A 15,549-nucleotide genomic window follows, 5' to 3' on the forward strand; every position below is an offset into this window, starting at 1 on the left:
GCAAATTTTAACTTGTTTCAAGTAAATTTTCACTTGAAACAAGTGAAAATTGTCTAAAAACAAGTTATTTCTGAGGTGATCATGTCTTATTTTAAGTGTAGTGAGATATTTTGACTAGAAATAAGACATTTTGACTTGAAATAAGACAAATAATCTTGGCAAGATTTTGACTTTTTGCAGTGAACTTTTCAGGAACCAAGAAAAACAGTCTTGCTGTAGTTTGTCTTTGCGAGCCGACTGGAGACTTTCCCTCTCGACTCAGAGGGGAGCACGGAATAACTCAGCTGAGGTGAAACTGACTTGATTTAAGAGAAAGAAACCTGACATCACGTGCAACTCGCTCCAGAAAGTGGCAGCACTTTAACACGCTGTGACATGACTTAATATCTTACAAGAAAATCCCTGATATAAGTTGATTTTTATTTAAAAAAAAAAAAAAAATCTTCCCCACACTAACATTTCTTCAGTGGTGTCAAGCAAAAAATAACACTGAATCTGCAATTTCACATTCTTTGGTCTCCTTTCAAGGGCGGCGCATGCACGTGGGAATACAGCGAGAGTATCAGTGTGCACGGGCCCACACAGACACAACCAAGTAGCTCTGAATCACACCAAACAATTCAAAACAGAACCACTTGGCACGCGGCGATCCATTCTGCTATGCGATCGCCACGGAGGACACCCCGAAGTCGACGCTTGGCCTGCCCCGCGCACACAGGCGAGCGCCTTCACGTCCAAAAAAAGGCGAAGAATTACTCCGAGTCTTATGTTTCCGTCTTAATATTACACTCCCCAACGCCAGTTTTCGGCTAAATTGTGTTTAATGCCGACCCAGGAAATTGAGCGTGATTTTTCCCTGCTCACTTAGCCAAGGTCACAGTTTCCCTATAGGCTGTTACAGCTATGGGCTAATGCCAAAGCCAGATGGGCTACTCTCAACAGTATGGTCTTTTAACTCCTAATTAGACCTATGCATTCATGCGCGTGCACACACACACACACACATATGCTCACACACACACATCGAAGGAATGACGACTGGAAAAACAATCAAGGTGGCGAGAGTTAAGGATGGAGAATATTACAAGGGAGAGAATTATGGCTGTATTCGTATGGGGTAATAAATACATACTTTCATACATAAGCCAAGTTTGAAGAGGAGTGGTTGTCACCGCGGTGGAACGGAGCGGGACAGGGTTCCCAGCAGAAAGCCTCTTAGCGCGAGGATCATCTCTGGGCCGTTGTAAGTCAATGGGCAAAGATTATCTTAACGCTAAGATGCTTTGGAGTAACAGGTCTCCTATCTCCCACGCAGGAGACCGAATATCTACCGCAACAACCAGAACACACACACACGCACCAACACAAAATAACACACACAAATGAAAGCGATCAGTCCTTTTGTAGTTTAGCAGCGAGCAGTTGCACCTCTTTGTTAGCGGGCTCCTTGCAGGCATGGTGATTCATGTGTGCTTACTCGCTAACTCTCTGTGCTTGTTACAAGTCACTCTGGATAACAGCTTCTTATGTCTAAAATAAGAATGTAAAGTGAGGCGTTAAAGGGAAAAAATCCACCCCGCAGACACTGGAGCGCAGATAAAAAACAGCCACCGGCGATGCACCTTGCATTACCGGGGCCTGTTTTGCGTTTTTTTTTTTTTTTTTTTCGTCTTGCCGCCGTGGATGAGCGGCCCGAGTGCGCACAACGTGGCCCCCCCCGCGCGGTGGGTGTTTCCAGCGCGACCGCGCCGGAGTTTCAAAGCGGGGCATTGTTCTCGAATTTAAAACATCAGCGTGCATCGGTTTTTCAGCGATCGCACAGGGAGGAGTCATAAAAGAGGCAGAGAGATCAATTTCCCCACCAGGAGAACGGACCAGAATGCATCGCAGCTACGAGACACGCCGCGTCAAGGGTTCAGCTCTCGCTTTTCGTCTCCTTCTCTCCATCACTCTTTGTTGTCATTCTTCACCTGCACGTATAACCCTGGGTTTCTCCGGGCGGTTTCTTGAAAGGCACTCTGGGAAATGTAGGAAATAACCACACTGCAAAAAGTCAAAATCTTACCAAGATTATTTGTCTTATTTCAAGTCAAAAATGTCTTATTTCTAGTCAAAATATCTCATTACACTTAAAATAAGACATGATCACCTCAGAAGTAACTTGTTTTTAGACAATTGTCTCTTGTTTCTAGCTAATTTTCACTTATTTCAAGTGAATTTTCACTTTTTCCACTGGCAAATTTTGCCAATGAAACAAGCAAATTTTCACTTGTTTCAAGTGAATTTTCACTTGAAACAAGTGAAAATCGTCTAAAAACAAGTTACTTCTGAGGTGATCATGAGGCACGGTTTAGGGAAAGTAGTTGCACCAACAAAGTAAATTCAAACACTTTATCGGCAAATAACTCATGGGATTCATTGAATAACAGTGTAAGAGCATCCAAAAGGTCAATTTTCTCCTTTGAAGGAGCCGAATTCGCTTTGATCTCGCCTTGATCAGCTGATTACTGCCGCGCCATTAGGCAATCGACATCCGCTGCATCAGTGTGGTTTACACTTAAATAATCGGTAGCTTCGCATCATTCCCCCGTTATCATATGCATCGTGGCATACTAAACACCGAGCGCACAGAGGGGAAACTATCCCCAATCTTCTCATCGCTCCACGGTGAGGAGATCAAAGAGCTGACTCCCTCCCCAAAAAAAAAAAAAAAAAAAAAAAATCAACGTATTCCCTAAAAGCTTACCAGGTTTCACGCCGGACTCAATGCGGATAAATATTATGGGACGTGTCAGTAATGAGGAATGGGAGGCCGGCTGGGTTTGATGTGAGCAGGAAGCGGCTGGCGGCTGGTGGCGGTGGCGGGCCGGGCGACCTGCGGCCCATCCGTCACTCTCTCTATCTGGGCCGCGTCACATCAACCACCACTGACTGTCAAACGCCGCTGCACTAACAAACCATCCATCTCTCTCTCACGCTTCCTAACTCTCTGCTAACCCTCTCTGCCTTTCATGCTCTCTAATCCTCCACCTCCCTCTCTCTCTCTCTCTCTCTCTCTCTCTCTCTCTCAGTTTCTCTCCCTGACCCTGTCAACCCCTCCTCTCTCTCTCTCTCCCTCCATCTCACCCTGACAACCCCCACTCCTCCTGTCCCTGCCCTCTTGCTCACATCGGCCCTACAATGTTAGCCAAAATGTCAGCTGTGACAAGGCGCAGCTGTCTACCAGTAAACACACTCATACGTCTCTCTTGTGCTGAGATATGGGCACACACACACACACACACAAACTCGCAAACACATGCGCGCCTCACTTTAACATTCAGTTTTAAAACGATTTCGGGCCGGGCGCCAAAGCCCGAGCGACATGTTGACCGCGTCCGCCGGCGCACGGCGGCGGGAGAGTGATGGAGCTCCGGGGCGGATGAAAGTGACAGGAAACAAAGAGCGACGCTGGAACGAGTCCTGGGCTTCTGACAGGAGCGTACGAGGAGATAAGAGAACAAGATGTTTGTCTTTTGTTTTGCATTTTATAAGTTCTGCATAACCGTGAATAGGGCGATGCAAATGAGGGCCCCACCTTGATGCTGCTTGAGGGGAACGCGAGCGCACCGGCACACTCACACGCATACACACCGGAAGCTTAGATCTTCCTCTAGATCTTCCCACCACAACCGGTTTAGTATTCATGGCACAAATTCGCACACCTACACTTCCTCTGTTGCAGGCAAGAATCCAAACGCATACACACACACACACACACACACAAAACGGCGACTGCATCAGTTCTCGCCCGCTGCTTTCTGGGTTATCCGGACCAGCGTCTGTGCCACGGGGCGGCCGCAGCCACGAGCCCGTCCAAACGTCGCGCAGCGCCTCGTGATCGTCAGGTTAAACAAAAGCCGAGCCGCCGGGAGGGCAAAGGAGAGAGGGATGATGTGAGAGGACGGAGGAGAGGTGAGGAGACGGGTGAGAGAAATCCAAGTGAGACGGGAGGGGGAGCGAGAAGAAAAAAAAAAAACAGGATCGAGAAAGCGAGGAGGCAAGGCGAGGCGTTCCTGTGCGTTTGCGTTCAGCCGCCTGCACGTGGCATAGAGTCCAACCATCCCTCCACACACACACACACACACACACACACACACACACACAGTCTTGCACTGGCTTCCAATCCCACCAGTCCGCTGCTCTCACCCAGGGAAGGAGGATTGACCTGGGCCAGTCCAAATGCCGCCAGGAGGGTTGGATGATCCTGCTTAGGCTTGGTGTGTTGTGAAGCAAGCTAATGAGAGGCCGGTGTGTTGCTGTGTGTGTGTGTGTGTGTGTGTGTGTGTATGTGTGTACGTTGGCTGGCTTTGCTAAGGGGCTGAGCTCCGGGTTCAGCCACCCAGGGCAATCTGCCCAGTGATGCTCGGACACACATGTGACCCCTTCAGACATACGGCCCGGATTACCGCCGCCGCCACCCTGCACCGGTGTTTGTGCGCATACGTTGTGTTTGTGCATGCACGCACTCCCAGGGAAAAAAAAAAAAAAAAAAAAAAAAAAAGACTCAGTTGTTTCTGCATACAAGTCCAAAAAATCAGCATTAGCTCGCCCAGCCACACGCTTTTAATCTCCTTCATCCTAATCATCAGCACTTTTAACAATTACCAAAATCCCAAAGTCACTTCTAATGCCCAAGGGACTGCGGAAGTAAATGAGTTCTTTCGCTAACCCCAGCATATTTACAGCGCCACTTTACGGCTGTTATGATGCTGATGAATGCTGCGCTGCCCTTGCCAAATAAACTTATAATCGAGTGATAAAATAATGAATGAACTCCGAGTGGAACAACGGTCCATGACGCCTGCCAATTTCCTCACCTCCGAGGGCGTGTGTGTGTGTGTAAGTGTGCATCTTCTGCTTCTGCTCTTCATCGTCCAGGGGCGGTGTGTGTTTAACGCTCGCTTACACGTGCAACAGGGGTGACATATTATGACCACACACTCTTAAACACATGTCCAACAGAGATGGGAGGAGAGGTCAAGCCACCTGAGGCTCATCTCTGTGTGTAATATCAGTGTGTGTGTGTGTGTGTAGGCATGTGTCCAGAGTGTGTGTCTGTGATAGAGCTGTGTGTGTGTGTGTGTGTTCTCACAATTTTATACATGGCCGTGTGAGACTGCATACCTGTCTGTCCATCTGCCTGCCTTTTTGGAATGCTCAGGGCGTTCGAGAGAGAGAGACAAAGAGAGAAAGACAGAGAGAGAGAGAGAGAGAGAGAGAGAGAGAGAGAGAGAGAGAGAGAGAGAGAGAGAGAGCAGGAGAGATCCCAGCCTCCGGCCTGATTGGCTGGCTTCCCTCTCTCTCTTTCCCCTGGCCTTTCCATTCTGCCACATCAGCTGAAACTTCTTTTCACAGCTCCTGTTGCTCTCAGCTCGTAAACTCACACACACTTTTGCTGTTTCACTGCAACGCGGTTATGGGTGAGAGAGGGAGAGACACACACACACAGAGAGAGAGAGGGAGAGAGAGAGAGAGGCTTGCTGCCTGCTTCCCTCAACAGGCAGCTCCAACAATATGGTTCATATTCTTTTGCCTTCTCTCTCCTCCCTCTGCATCTCGCTTTCTTTTCTCTCCGCTGCATTCTTTCTCATCTTCACCCCCCCTTCTCAAATAAAAATAAAAAAAAATTACCCAGTGGATATTCTCTAATCATTTAGCCTAAGGATGCGTGTAGGCTTACCAGGCTCCTGCTTACTTATCCATACAGCCCAGAAAAGCCTTGGTGGAGGCATGCATTATTCATGCAGGGAAAACCTAGGGGTGGATTTAAGGGGTGAAACCGGGTGTGGAGTTTCGAACATACAAACAATCAATAAACGGGTGTAGAAATAGCGCCGCTTTGATACAACACCCAATTTGACCTACTAACACTCTTCTTCCACTTTCCCTCTCAATCCCCGAATGCCCTCCCAAGAAGATTTTTTGGAGCCTTTTCTCCGTTTTCTTCTCTCCCTTTTTTTTTTTTTTGTAGTTGAAACACTTAGCCTAGTTAGCTGGTCTTTTATCCGGCGCCAATTAGCCGGCGATTAATGAATTATTGAGAAACGGAAGGGGGGGATTAAATTTTAATGTGGATCTGAGAGGGAATAGTTGTAGTACAAGTCACCGCGAGCAGCCGGCGAGGAGACGCCCACCCTCGGCAGCCGTTTACAATAATCTACAGCCGTTTACTGGAGTATGGAGGGAAAAAGAGGGGAATGTAACGGCGGTGGTGTGGTAGAGGTGGTGGTGGTGGTGGGGGGAGCCGGGAGGTTGGATGAGAATAAAATGGCTTTGGCCTCAAGAACATGGGCTGAAATCAAAGTTGCAGAGCGGCCAAAAACTACAAAACTCCATATGGTGTGATCGGCCGAGTGACCAAAGCCAACACTGTCCCCGCAGGAGCCGGTTTATTCTGTGTGTGTGTGTGTGTGTGTTTGTGTGTGTGTGTGTGTGTTCATCCACCTATGTGACCCACTGCTTTTGATCCAGGTGTGTGTGCGGGTCACCATTAACACCCCCTCCCACACACACACCCTGTCTCTCCAACTCCAGAGCAGTAATGTAAGATTCGATCTTTCATTAGGGCGTCCGTGTAAGGCCAATAACAGGAGATGCTGAGATAAGGATAATGTATGTCTGCTGGGGGGAGCTCTTCCCAAGGTGATCGTTCTGGTTCAATTCTCCCTTCCTCAAGCAGAACCTGTATTGGCACTTGAGACTTAACCAGTATTGATTTACTTAGGGTTAGGACTGGCTCTCCCCGCCGACTCCTCTCCCTCTGTTTCTCTTTCACAGTAACTATCGCCCACCGGTGCCTGTCTTTGTTTACATTCCACCTTACACACCCTGTCCCCGTCTTTTCGAAACAGCATGTGGCACCCGGCCACCACCAACGCAAAGAAATGCAATTACATTTTCATACTAAAACATTTCCAGGCAAGGTATATATATATATATATGATGGATGGCTTGAAAGAGGTGATTCTTAAATTAAAAAAAGGGCAGGAACGCTCCGCTTGGGGTGGGTGCACCACTCCACGACACCCCTGGATGCCTCCCCTGCCACTTCACCTCTGTCAATCCTATAAGACATCTTTGGGGCGCGTTGGCGGCTGCTGCGCCATTAATTAGTGGCTGGATGTGACACATGTTTCTAATTTGCCACGTCTGGTCACTGCTCCGGGAGAGGAGTGACAGAGCGAGATAGAGATGGAGACAGACGGAGAGTGACGGGGGGAAAAAGAGGCAGAGAGGGATGAAGGAGGAAGGAAGGAGAGCTGACCAAGGTGACGGAAATAGAGATAGCGTGGGGGGGGGGGGGGGGGGGGTGGAAAAAATATGAGACAGGAGAGGAGGAACAGGTAGAGGAAGAGAGGGAGCCGAAGATTGCTCAGAGAGGTGGAAAGAAAGATGGGAGGAGAGGTGGAGGGAAACTGCAGGTGGACGGTCGAAACTTCAAAGCAGCACATCCAGCCGAGGTCTAGAGGTTAACAACGTGACAGTCCATTTGCTACACAGACAAGATGTGAACCATACATGCACTCCTGCACCTGATTGATACAGCCTACTGCCTCTGCTTGCTTTTCGCCTCATTTCAGAAGTACAAACCAGATGTGTGTGGGCTCAGGACTTTGTCCTTCAGAGATATGCGCTATTTGGACAGGCATGGCTTCTTAACATATTTCAGCCCAGGGCCAAAACCTAGTCTTGCCCTGAGGCCAGCTAACTCTAGTGTGCTACTCCTGTCGTGTGGAGGCACAAAAAGCACAGGATTCTGTGCAAAAGGGCCTTAAACCATCCAAGAAAATTAACTAGGGAAACAGAAATTGGATTAGCAATGAATTAAGCTTCGTGTGGCATACAATAGGCTTTGCATTTTGAAAATATGAGCGAGCAAATCTGTGAAGATGACTACGGAGGCCGGGTCTGGCGTCAAAGCCGCCACCCTGCTAATTGTCAGCCAGGCCCTTTCACTAAGCCATGACGCCCACCTAACAAAAAACTTCATTAGGAAACAAAGGCGCACAATCACCTGTAAGGCCTCAAAATGCCCAGACTGTTAGCTTCTCAGTGAAAATTACCCTCCCGTGTCCAACTCTACTCCCCGTTGGGTGAATCCACCCACTGCTGACAAAAAGCCCTCATTAAGGGCTTCATGCCTGGCTCCACAGCAGGGGCCCACGCACAGTCACATGAAGGGAGAGGACCAGGGCAGGGCCGCAGCCTGTGGCATATGGATGCATTGAAAACCTGTTAGTCTCCCTGGGAGCCCAAGGGCATCAACTTGGGGGTGGCAAGGAGTGAGCACTTACCTAAATGAGTCTTAAATGGAACCTGTGGCTCTTTTGCATCACAATGGACAGTATAGATGAAGTGGGGGGGAAAAAATGGTTGGGCAGTATACATTTTTAAATCACATCAGGGGAGCATTCAGGGCCAATGCTCTCCCTAAGATGATGTTTGGCAGCATAACAACTTATCACACCTTGTCAGTCATGGATGCACTTTTGCTAGTCCATATAAGCAGATTTGGAGGTTTTGGTGTCACTAATAGCCCCACATCACCCGGGTGGCAGCCTCGCTGCTATCCTCCAGCAGCAGCAACCCCCCCTCCCTTCCTCACCACCGGGTGTCCATTCAGACACAGGGAAATTGGCAGAGGTGTGAGGAAAGTGGTGTCGGTCGTTAAGGCGGAGGGCTGAAAGGTGTTTAAAATGACATTTCCTCAGCTAATGCCGGACACCTTCACCAGAGGAAAGAGAAAATGCAAATGACCGCAGCAGAGTGGCCAGACGGGGAGGTTTAGCGGCCTGTGGGCCAGGGCCTACACTTTAATCAAGGTCATCCAGCTACAGCAATTAGAGCATCAGACAAGTCTTTATTATGCTGCACAGGGCAGACAGGCCTCGTCCACACTGGCCTGGAGCTTATAAATGCCACTGCTTTATAAATAAGGAAAGAAAAAAATAAATAAATAACCAATACATTAAAAAAAAATCACAGCCGGCGTACCCATAATATTCTTCATGAGCGTAACAAATGTAGGCTATAACTTCATTAGAATGAGGACGGAGCCGTGAGAGGGTAGGTCTAAATTTATCATTAATTGTTTCTATTCCATTATAGTTTGTGTGTGTGTTTTTTCTTAAATTATGAATAACATACTTTATGTTATTTGGGGAAGACGGTTCGACGAATTAATTGGAGCCCTACGGAAAAGACATTAATATTCCCTTTGGGACTTGCGTGCGTTGATCTTGATAGTGAATTTATAGTAGCCTTATCAAATTATATAATTGGCCTTTTTTTAAATGTAATATGGAATTACTATTCCTATAGGGGCCTTTAGTGTGCTCAGTGAGTTATAGTGAGTTAACTTACATTCAGAAAACGTCGGGGGAAAAAAATCTCTCTACTCCCTACAGAACTTGTATTTAAGCAATGGGCATGAAATTGGACTTTGGGCATGAAATCGCACTGATTTAGATTTTGCGTGGGTTGGTGTCATGTGGTGTACACCTGTAACTATAACTACAAAATATTAATGTCTGCAAGCCAAAGCAGTACTCTTACCTTTCGTTCAGGGAATTCCAGTAGATGGGTTCCATATTGCTGGCCGTCGTTCCCAGTAAATCCAGTAAGAATACCAGCAGGATTCCCAATCCATTCCCACTGCTTCGACACGCCATTTCAACCCCGACACCCCGAATATGTAGCCCCATTTAAATTAAATGGGATATATTTTCTATGCTGTTGCAAGGGGACTCTCCAAACAAAGGATATTCGACTATAGCCGGGCAGGCTATAGGTAAAGGCAGTCAAAGTGTGAGGAGAAAGCGTGCCTGGTGCAACCGCATGGATAACAGCCCTAAATGAAGCAAATCAAAATTAATCAAAGGAAAATCACAGGTTGAAAATGCGCAAGAGAAACTTGTTCAATCCGTGCGTCTGGACGAACGTCTCCAAATTCGACGCTATTTTCTGCGCGTCCACGTCCGTACTATTTGAACACAAATCCCATGACTTTCCGATTTAATTTGTCGTTCTGTCCCTCCTTTTTCCAAAGCAGAGCTCCTTAGCTTGGATATAACTCCAGGGAATCGATTGCTTTCTGAAATTTATCGCCACCCAAGAGCTATTTCTGTTGCCTTTCGGTGCGCCCTAATTGTCTTTTTCCAAACAATGTTCCCTTGTTCTCTTTGCCGACTCTGTGTGATTTCTCTCCCATTACCCTGTTTTCTCCTGCAGTAATCTACCTCCCGACAGATCAGGCTGGACCGACAAGGAATAGATTCAGTCTGTTGAACAGAAACTGTCGCGATCAAGCCCAAACGGTGACGGAACAGCGTTTAAAATGGAAAAGATGTGACTCCTGTCCACATCTCCATCCTCACACGGACGTGTTGATGCTCGCTGGGTTTAGTCAATGAGGACTGCAATCCTTTTTCTCCTCTTTAAAAAAAAAAAAAAAAAAGCACAAGCAAAAAAATATAGGCTGTAAATCCACAAATCCCACAGCAATAGATGCGTTGAAATTATAAAATAAAATCACACGATCCAAGTCGATGATAAATCCAAGAATCAACTAAATCTATAACAGAGGAAAACGGAGAAAGAAACAAACTAAAGAGCTAGAAAAGCATCTCCAGCCTCCTCCAGCCTAATAATGTCGCACAAAAGCACAACATGAAACTTGTGAAGTGATTAAAAAAAATAATAATGATAAGATGCGAGTTGTGGGCATCAGTCCGTCTTGGAAATTGACGCCTATCTGATGTGGCGCATCATTTGGAGAGCTGGACGCGTCGCTTCTCGGCCAGAGGAAAGCGGTTCATTCGTTATCTCCTCTGTCTCTCTGCCTCAAAATCCCACTGGTTTGACTTGCCCTAATGCTCGAAGCACATTGACAGACCGACTGGCTTGTTTGAGAGAAGGGGGAGGGAAAAAGGGGACGTGGATGAATGAAAAAAAAAAATCCCCATCCTCCGACTGGCAGGCTGGGCGCACTGACGGAGCGCAATTCTTCCAGGCTTTTTCGTGGGGGCGGTATCGAGTCCCTTTCAGCGCCTCCTGCTTCCTCCTCCTCTCTGAGTTTCAGGGGCCCCCCGACTCGGACCCCCGGACTCCCTGGCGCTCTATTCTGCCTCCTTTCAAACGCTCAAGAAGAACGGACCCCCCCGACCCCCTCCAGACGTTCACCGCCGCGCGTCCTCCACCGCCTGAGCACCATGATGGAAGAGCAAGAGCGCCCTCAATGCATTTCCTGGGCATCACATGTGCCACTGGAGAGGCGCTGTGCTGTCGTAATCCTATATGAAATTTTAGATGGACACTATTCAAATATCACAGCAGCGCTTCAAGTCTCTGTGCTCCTATAGAGGCTTGTATAGTGACAACATAGGAAATAAAAATACCATAAAGTAGAGTAGAACCACTGCGAGCTCATTATTCAGTGCAACAGTCACCCTACAAGCCCCCAAAGGAATATTATAGGAATATTATAGACATAAAACGCCATAAAATAGGATAAGGTCACTACGAGCGCCGCAGACTATAGAAGTATTATTATAGGAATACTGTAGTGATAACACAGGAAATAAAAATACCATACAGTAGAGCAAGGCCACTATGAGCCCGTTACTTAGTGCTGCAGTCACTCTAGAAGTCTCTGTTGGGATATTATAGGAATATTATGATTATATTATAGCAGATAAGAAAAAAAATGTTAGGAGGTCACAGATGCTGACTGGAAATAATGTGGGACTACAAGAGAGGTCGGTGTTGGTTTCCTCATCATTTACCTCATAAGTCTGTCTGTAGGCTAGTGTAACAGCACACACACATACACTACATTGCTGTGTGTGTGTGTGTGTGTGTGTGTGTGTGTGTGTGTGTCAGTGTCAGTGCAGCCCTCGCTGTCCTCCCACCCTGCCTGCTTGTCAGATCCGGGGAAGTCTGGCCCGAGTCCTTCCAACACTAACGCTTCAAAGTGGGGGCGTTCAGCTTGATGAGGTGCAGGACGGCCCGGGTGACAAGCCCGCTGAGGGCCACACACACAAGTGTTTATACTGGGGCCCCAGATGCCAAGAACACTGACACACACAGGACCGTGTACCAGATGGTTTCTGGGCAGGGAGTGTCAAAACTTTGCCTGCACTGCCCCCATGTGGTAGACACGGCGCACAAACTAATCTGTCAGTGACGGTCAGACGTGGTTTCCATGTGTATATGACTCTCTAATATTAAACCAAATAAACCAAAGTACCCTCGAATCCTACAGTTTTCTATAGATTCAGTCTATAATCTTATATTTTCAAAAAGCAGCATTTGAGAAAGAACAAATACATTTTGTAGGCCTACATGTCAAAACTGATTTAGTCTTTATTTTATAAGAAAACACGCAAACAGGCTTGATTTATTATTGTTATTATTATTTCCTCATTTGGGCATATGGTGGTGACACAGATCATAGATCATTCTGTGGGGGTAGTCAAAACAGAAAGGGAGGCTGAATGAAGAAAAAAGAATACAAAAGAAAAGAAAAGGAAAGAAAAAGAAAACAGGCTTAGTGTACGTTCATCAAACCTGGAAGACTGAATAAACATTGGCTCCATGAAAAGGATGATGTGTTTTTGGCTGCTTTTAGAAAGTTATGCCGGTTACTCTGGCTAACTACAAACACGTCATAAAGATCCATCTGAGTGTCAGACTTTTTAAAAAAATGTTACCGCTGACTGAAACCAAACAGATTTTTCTGCCATGTTGAGTAAGCTGTACGTTGTGCTGTAACTCAGAAGCTCAGGTAATTGGGTCAAACAGGTGAGATGTCAGGGTTCACAGTGACACTGGAAGCTGGGCAGTTTCCGTGTGTTCACACACCTCAGCAGTGTGGATGCTGGCTTGAACCTGGGCCTGAGTTAGACAAACATCTGAACATCTGCCCCTGCAACGCCAAAGATACACTATGACTACTTAACATTTCTAGGAGGATTGTAATTGCATGTTGTGGGATCCAAACAAGGACTAAATAGAGCACAGAGATTTTACAGAGCTGGTTAGGGAGAAAGAGAGAGAGAGAGAGAGAGAAGAAAGAGAGAGGGAGAAAATGAGTGCGAAGATGAAACTGTTTCCGTGGCGCTGACCCCTGGAAGCCTTGGCAGGGCAGACGACAGAGCTAAATGCAGTGGAGGAGGACAGACTGCTTTAAAGACAACAGCAGCTCTGAGGTGGAGCTGGCATGAAAAACAAACCTTCTGCTCTGTCTGGGAATCTATCTGTGTGGGAAACTGGCTGCTTTGGGGAGTCCAATATATCAATATGACTGTGAGTGTGTGTGTGTATGAATGTTGGGGGCCGCTAAAGATGACTCACTCATTTATTTTTAAGATCTGCAGAATTGTGCAGCACCTTTTCTATCACAGCTGACGCGCTGCTTCATTACTGAATGTGGTGTTATTTATGTAGAGCGATATGCACAACCTACTTTCTGTCATCTGTGTTCTCTCGCACTGGAAAAGTTTGTGTGCAATATATAGAGAAGATATGTTTGTGTGTTTATACAGCTCGCTTTTAGTGCTCATGCATATGCATGTGGAGAGAGAGAGAGAGAGAGAGGGAGAGAGAGAGAGAGAGCTTGTCTCTGGCTGGGTTGCATTGGCTGATGTGTTGGTGTTTAGTAGTGTTCATTTATTCATGCTGACCTCATTAAGTGAACTGACCTTCAACTTTCCCTCATTCCGCATCTTCTCCCTGGTGACTCTGGCTACACGCGGCTCCAGCTGCCAGACCCTACCACACACACACACACAGAGACACACACATACACACACAACCAGACAGTGGCATCACTTATGCATTGCACACATATAGGCATGTAGTTTTGAACGCTATAAGGAAAAGGTGAGGGATGCAGGGAAAGAATGCGGTTTGAATTTGAGCGTGCACACACACACACACGCACACACACATGCACACGCAAAGACACCTACAGTGGTCACATTACCAAGACGTGAAGGAGGAAAACATGCACCCTGCCGGGATATGAAACTCACACTGAGCCATGATAGCATCAGGCTGGTAGAGAAATATGCTTGTGTGTGTGCGTCTGTGTGTGTTTCTCTGTGTCTGTGTCTGTGCAGAGAGAGAGAAGGAGAGAGAGAAAGAGTCGACAGCATCCTTGCCTGCTTTGCATTTGATAGATCTCAGTTGCGTGTCCGTCCTGGAACATTTGTCTGTCCTTCTGCGCTTTCCCTCTGTCACAGCTGCCGCATATTGAGAGAGAGAGAGAGAGAGAGAGAGAGAGAGGGAGAGAGAGAGCACTGAGGTGCCGTGCAACATGTGACATATGGAATGTACAAAATAAATAATTTGTACCCGGCAGTTGATCTCTGCCACACACACCCAGCTGCATTTGCATAGCTGTGCAGTCTCTTGCACATGCACATACTCACATGCACACACACTTACTTGTTTAGCTGTTATTGTGAGAACCACCTTGTGACTACATTTATTCCCTAACCTCTCACTCTTAACCTTCACCACTACATACCCAGCTTAAACCTAGCCCAAACCTAAACCTAACTCTAACCTTGAAACTAATCAATTCAAACCATAACTCTAAAACCAGCCTGAACCATCAAGCTGCAGTTTATGTAAAATTACACCTGTCTTGCAGCAGACTGAAACACAAAATACAGTTTCAAGAAAATGTCCCATCCACACTGATTCAAATGCTGCAGACTTCCCCAATTTGCCCAAATTAATTTCAGGTGTGAGGTATAGTTGGGAACAGGAAATCTCTTCTAGAAATGCAAAACGACTGACCGCATTGCCAGCTCTTCCATTATGCACATCACACTGGCGATGATGTAACTACAATGGACTTATAATAAGTCTACCATGTTATTATGTTTGTGTGCCTTCATCCTCTGCGCTGCTCGCAAAGTTTGCCCAAGGCTTTTTCTCGGTGCACTTTCTTTTGATTCAATTTTGTGGACATTTGGTGAATATGTAATAATTATTTTATCATTCTGCTGTCGCTCTATGGATTGTGTGTGTTTCTGTTTTCTCTCCGGTTGCTCTGCCTGCAGTGTTTCTCGGGTCTCCGGCGGTCTCCAGCCGGGAAGGGCTGACACGCGACGGTCAAGTGGCGCCTGCGTTCAAATGCAAAACAAAAAAACAAAAACCAAAACAAAAAGGAAAAAGAAAAAAAAAAGAATTGTGTCATAAAGTCATATTAAAGTTAATTCATGTATCCAGATTATAAAAAAGAAAGAGCAACAGCCTTCACCGATAACTAATATTGTAAAACCAGCCAGATTTGTGTCGTTGTCTTAGCGACAGAAACTGTTCCGGCGGATCATGGGTGCAAAATCTCACTCTGTCTTCAGTTTAAAACAATATTTCTTAGGCTGCCTATTACAACAAAATTACCATGTTGATGGTGTAAAGGAGCACTCGGTATTAATTCGGAATAAACATGCTGTACATATAGGCTAGGTGAAGTGGTTCGCGGCGGATTTCAAA

At 46.5% G+C, this 15,549-nt stretch overlaps 1 protein-coding gene across 1 annotated transcript in view; it reads right to left on the reverse strand.

Moving 5' to 3' along the window:
• The window catches only part of efnb3b (ephrin-B3b), a 78,483-nt gene extending 67,518 nt beyond the window's left edge, over positions 1–10,965 (reverse strand). Inside the window, exon 1 of the mRNA XM_030076147.1 lies at positions 9,598–10,965. Coding sequence (XP_029932007.1) covers positions 9,598–9,746 — 149 coding nt within the window. The 5' untranslated portion in view covers positions 9,747–10,965. The remainder of the gene's footprint in view (positions 1–9,597) is intronic.
• Between the last annotated feature and the right edge of the window lie 4,584 nt (positions 10,966–15,549).

The sequence above is a fragment of the Myripristis murdjan genome, chromosome 18 (genome assembly GCF_902150065.1).
Source record: "Myripristis murdjan chromosome 18, fMyrMur1.1, whole genome shotgun sequence".
In the NCBI taxonomy this organism is placed as follows: Eukaryota; Metazoa; Chordata; class Actinopteri; order Holocentriformes; family Holocentridae; genus Myripristis; species Myripristis murdjan.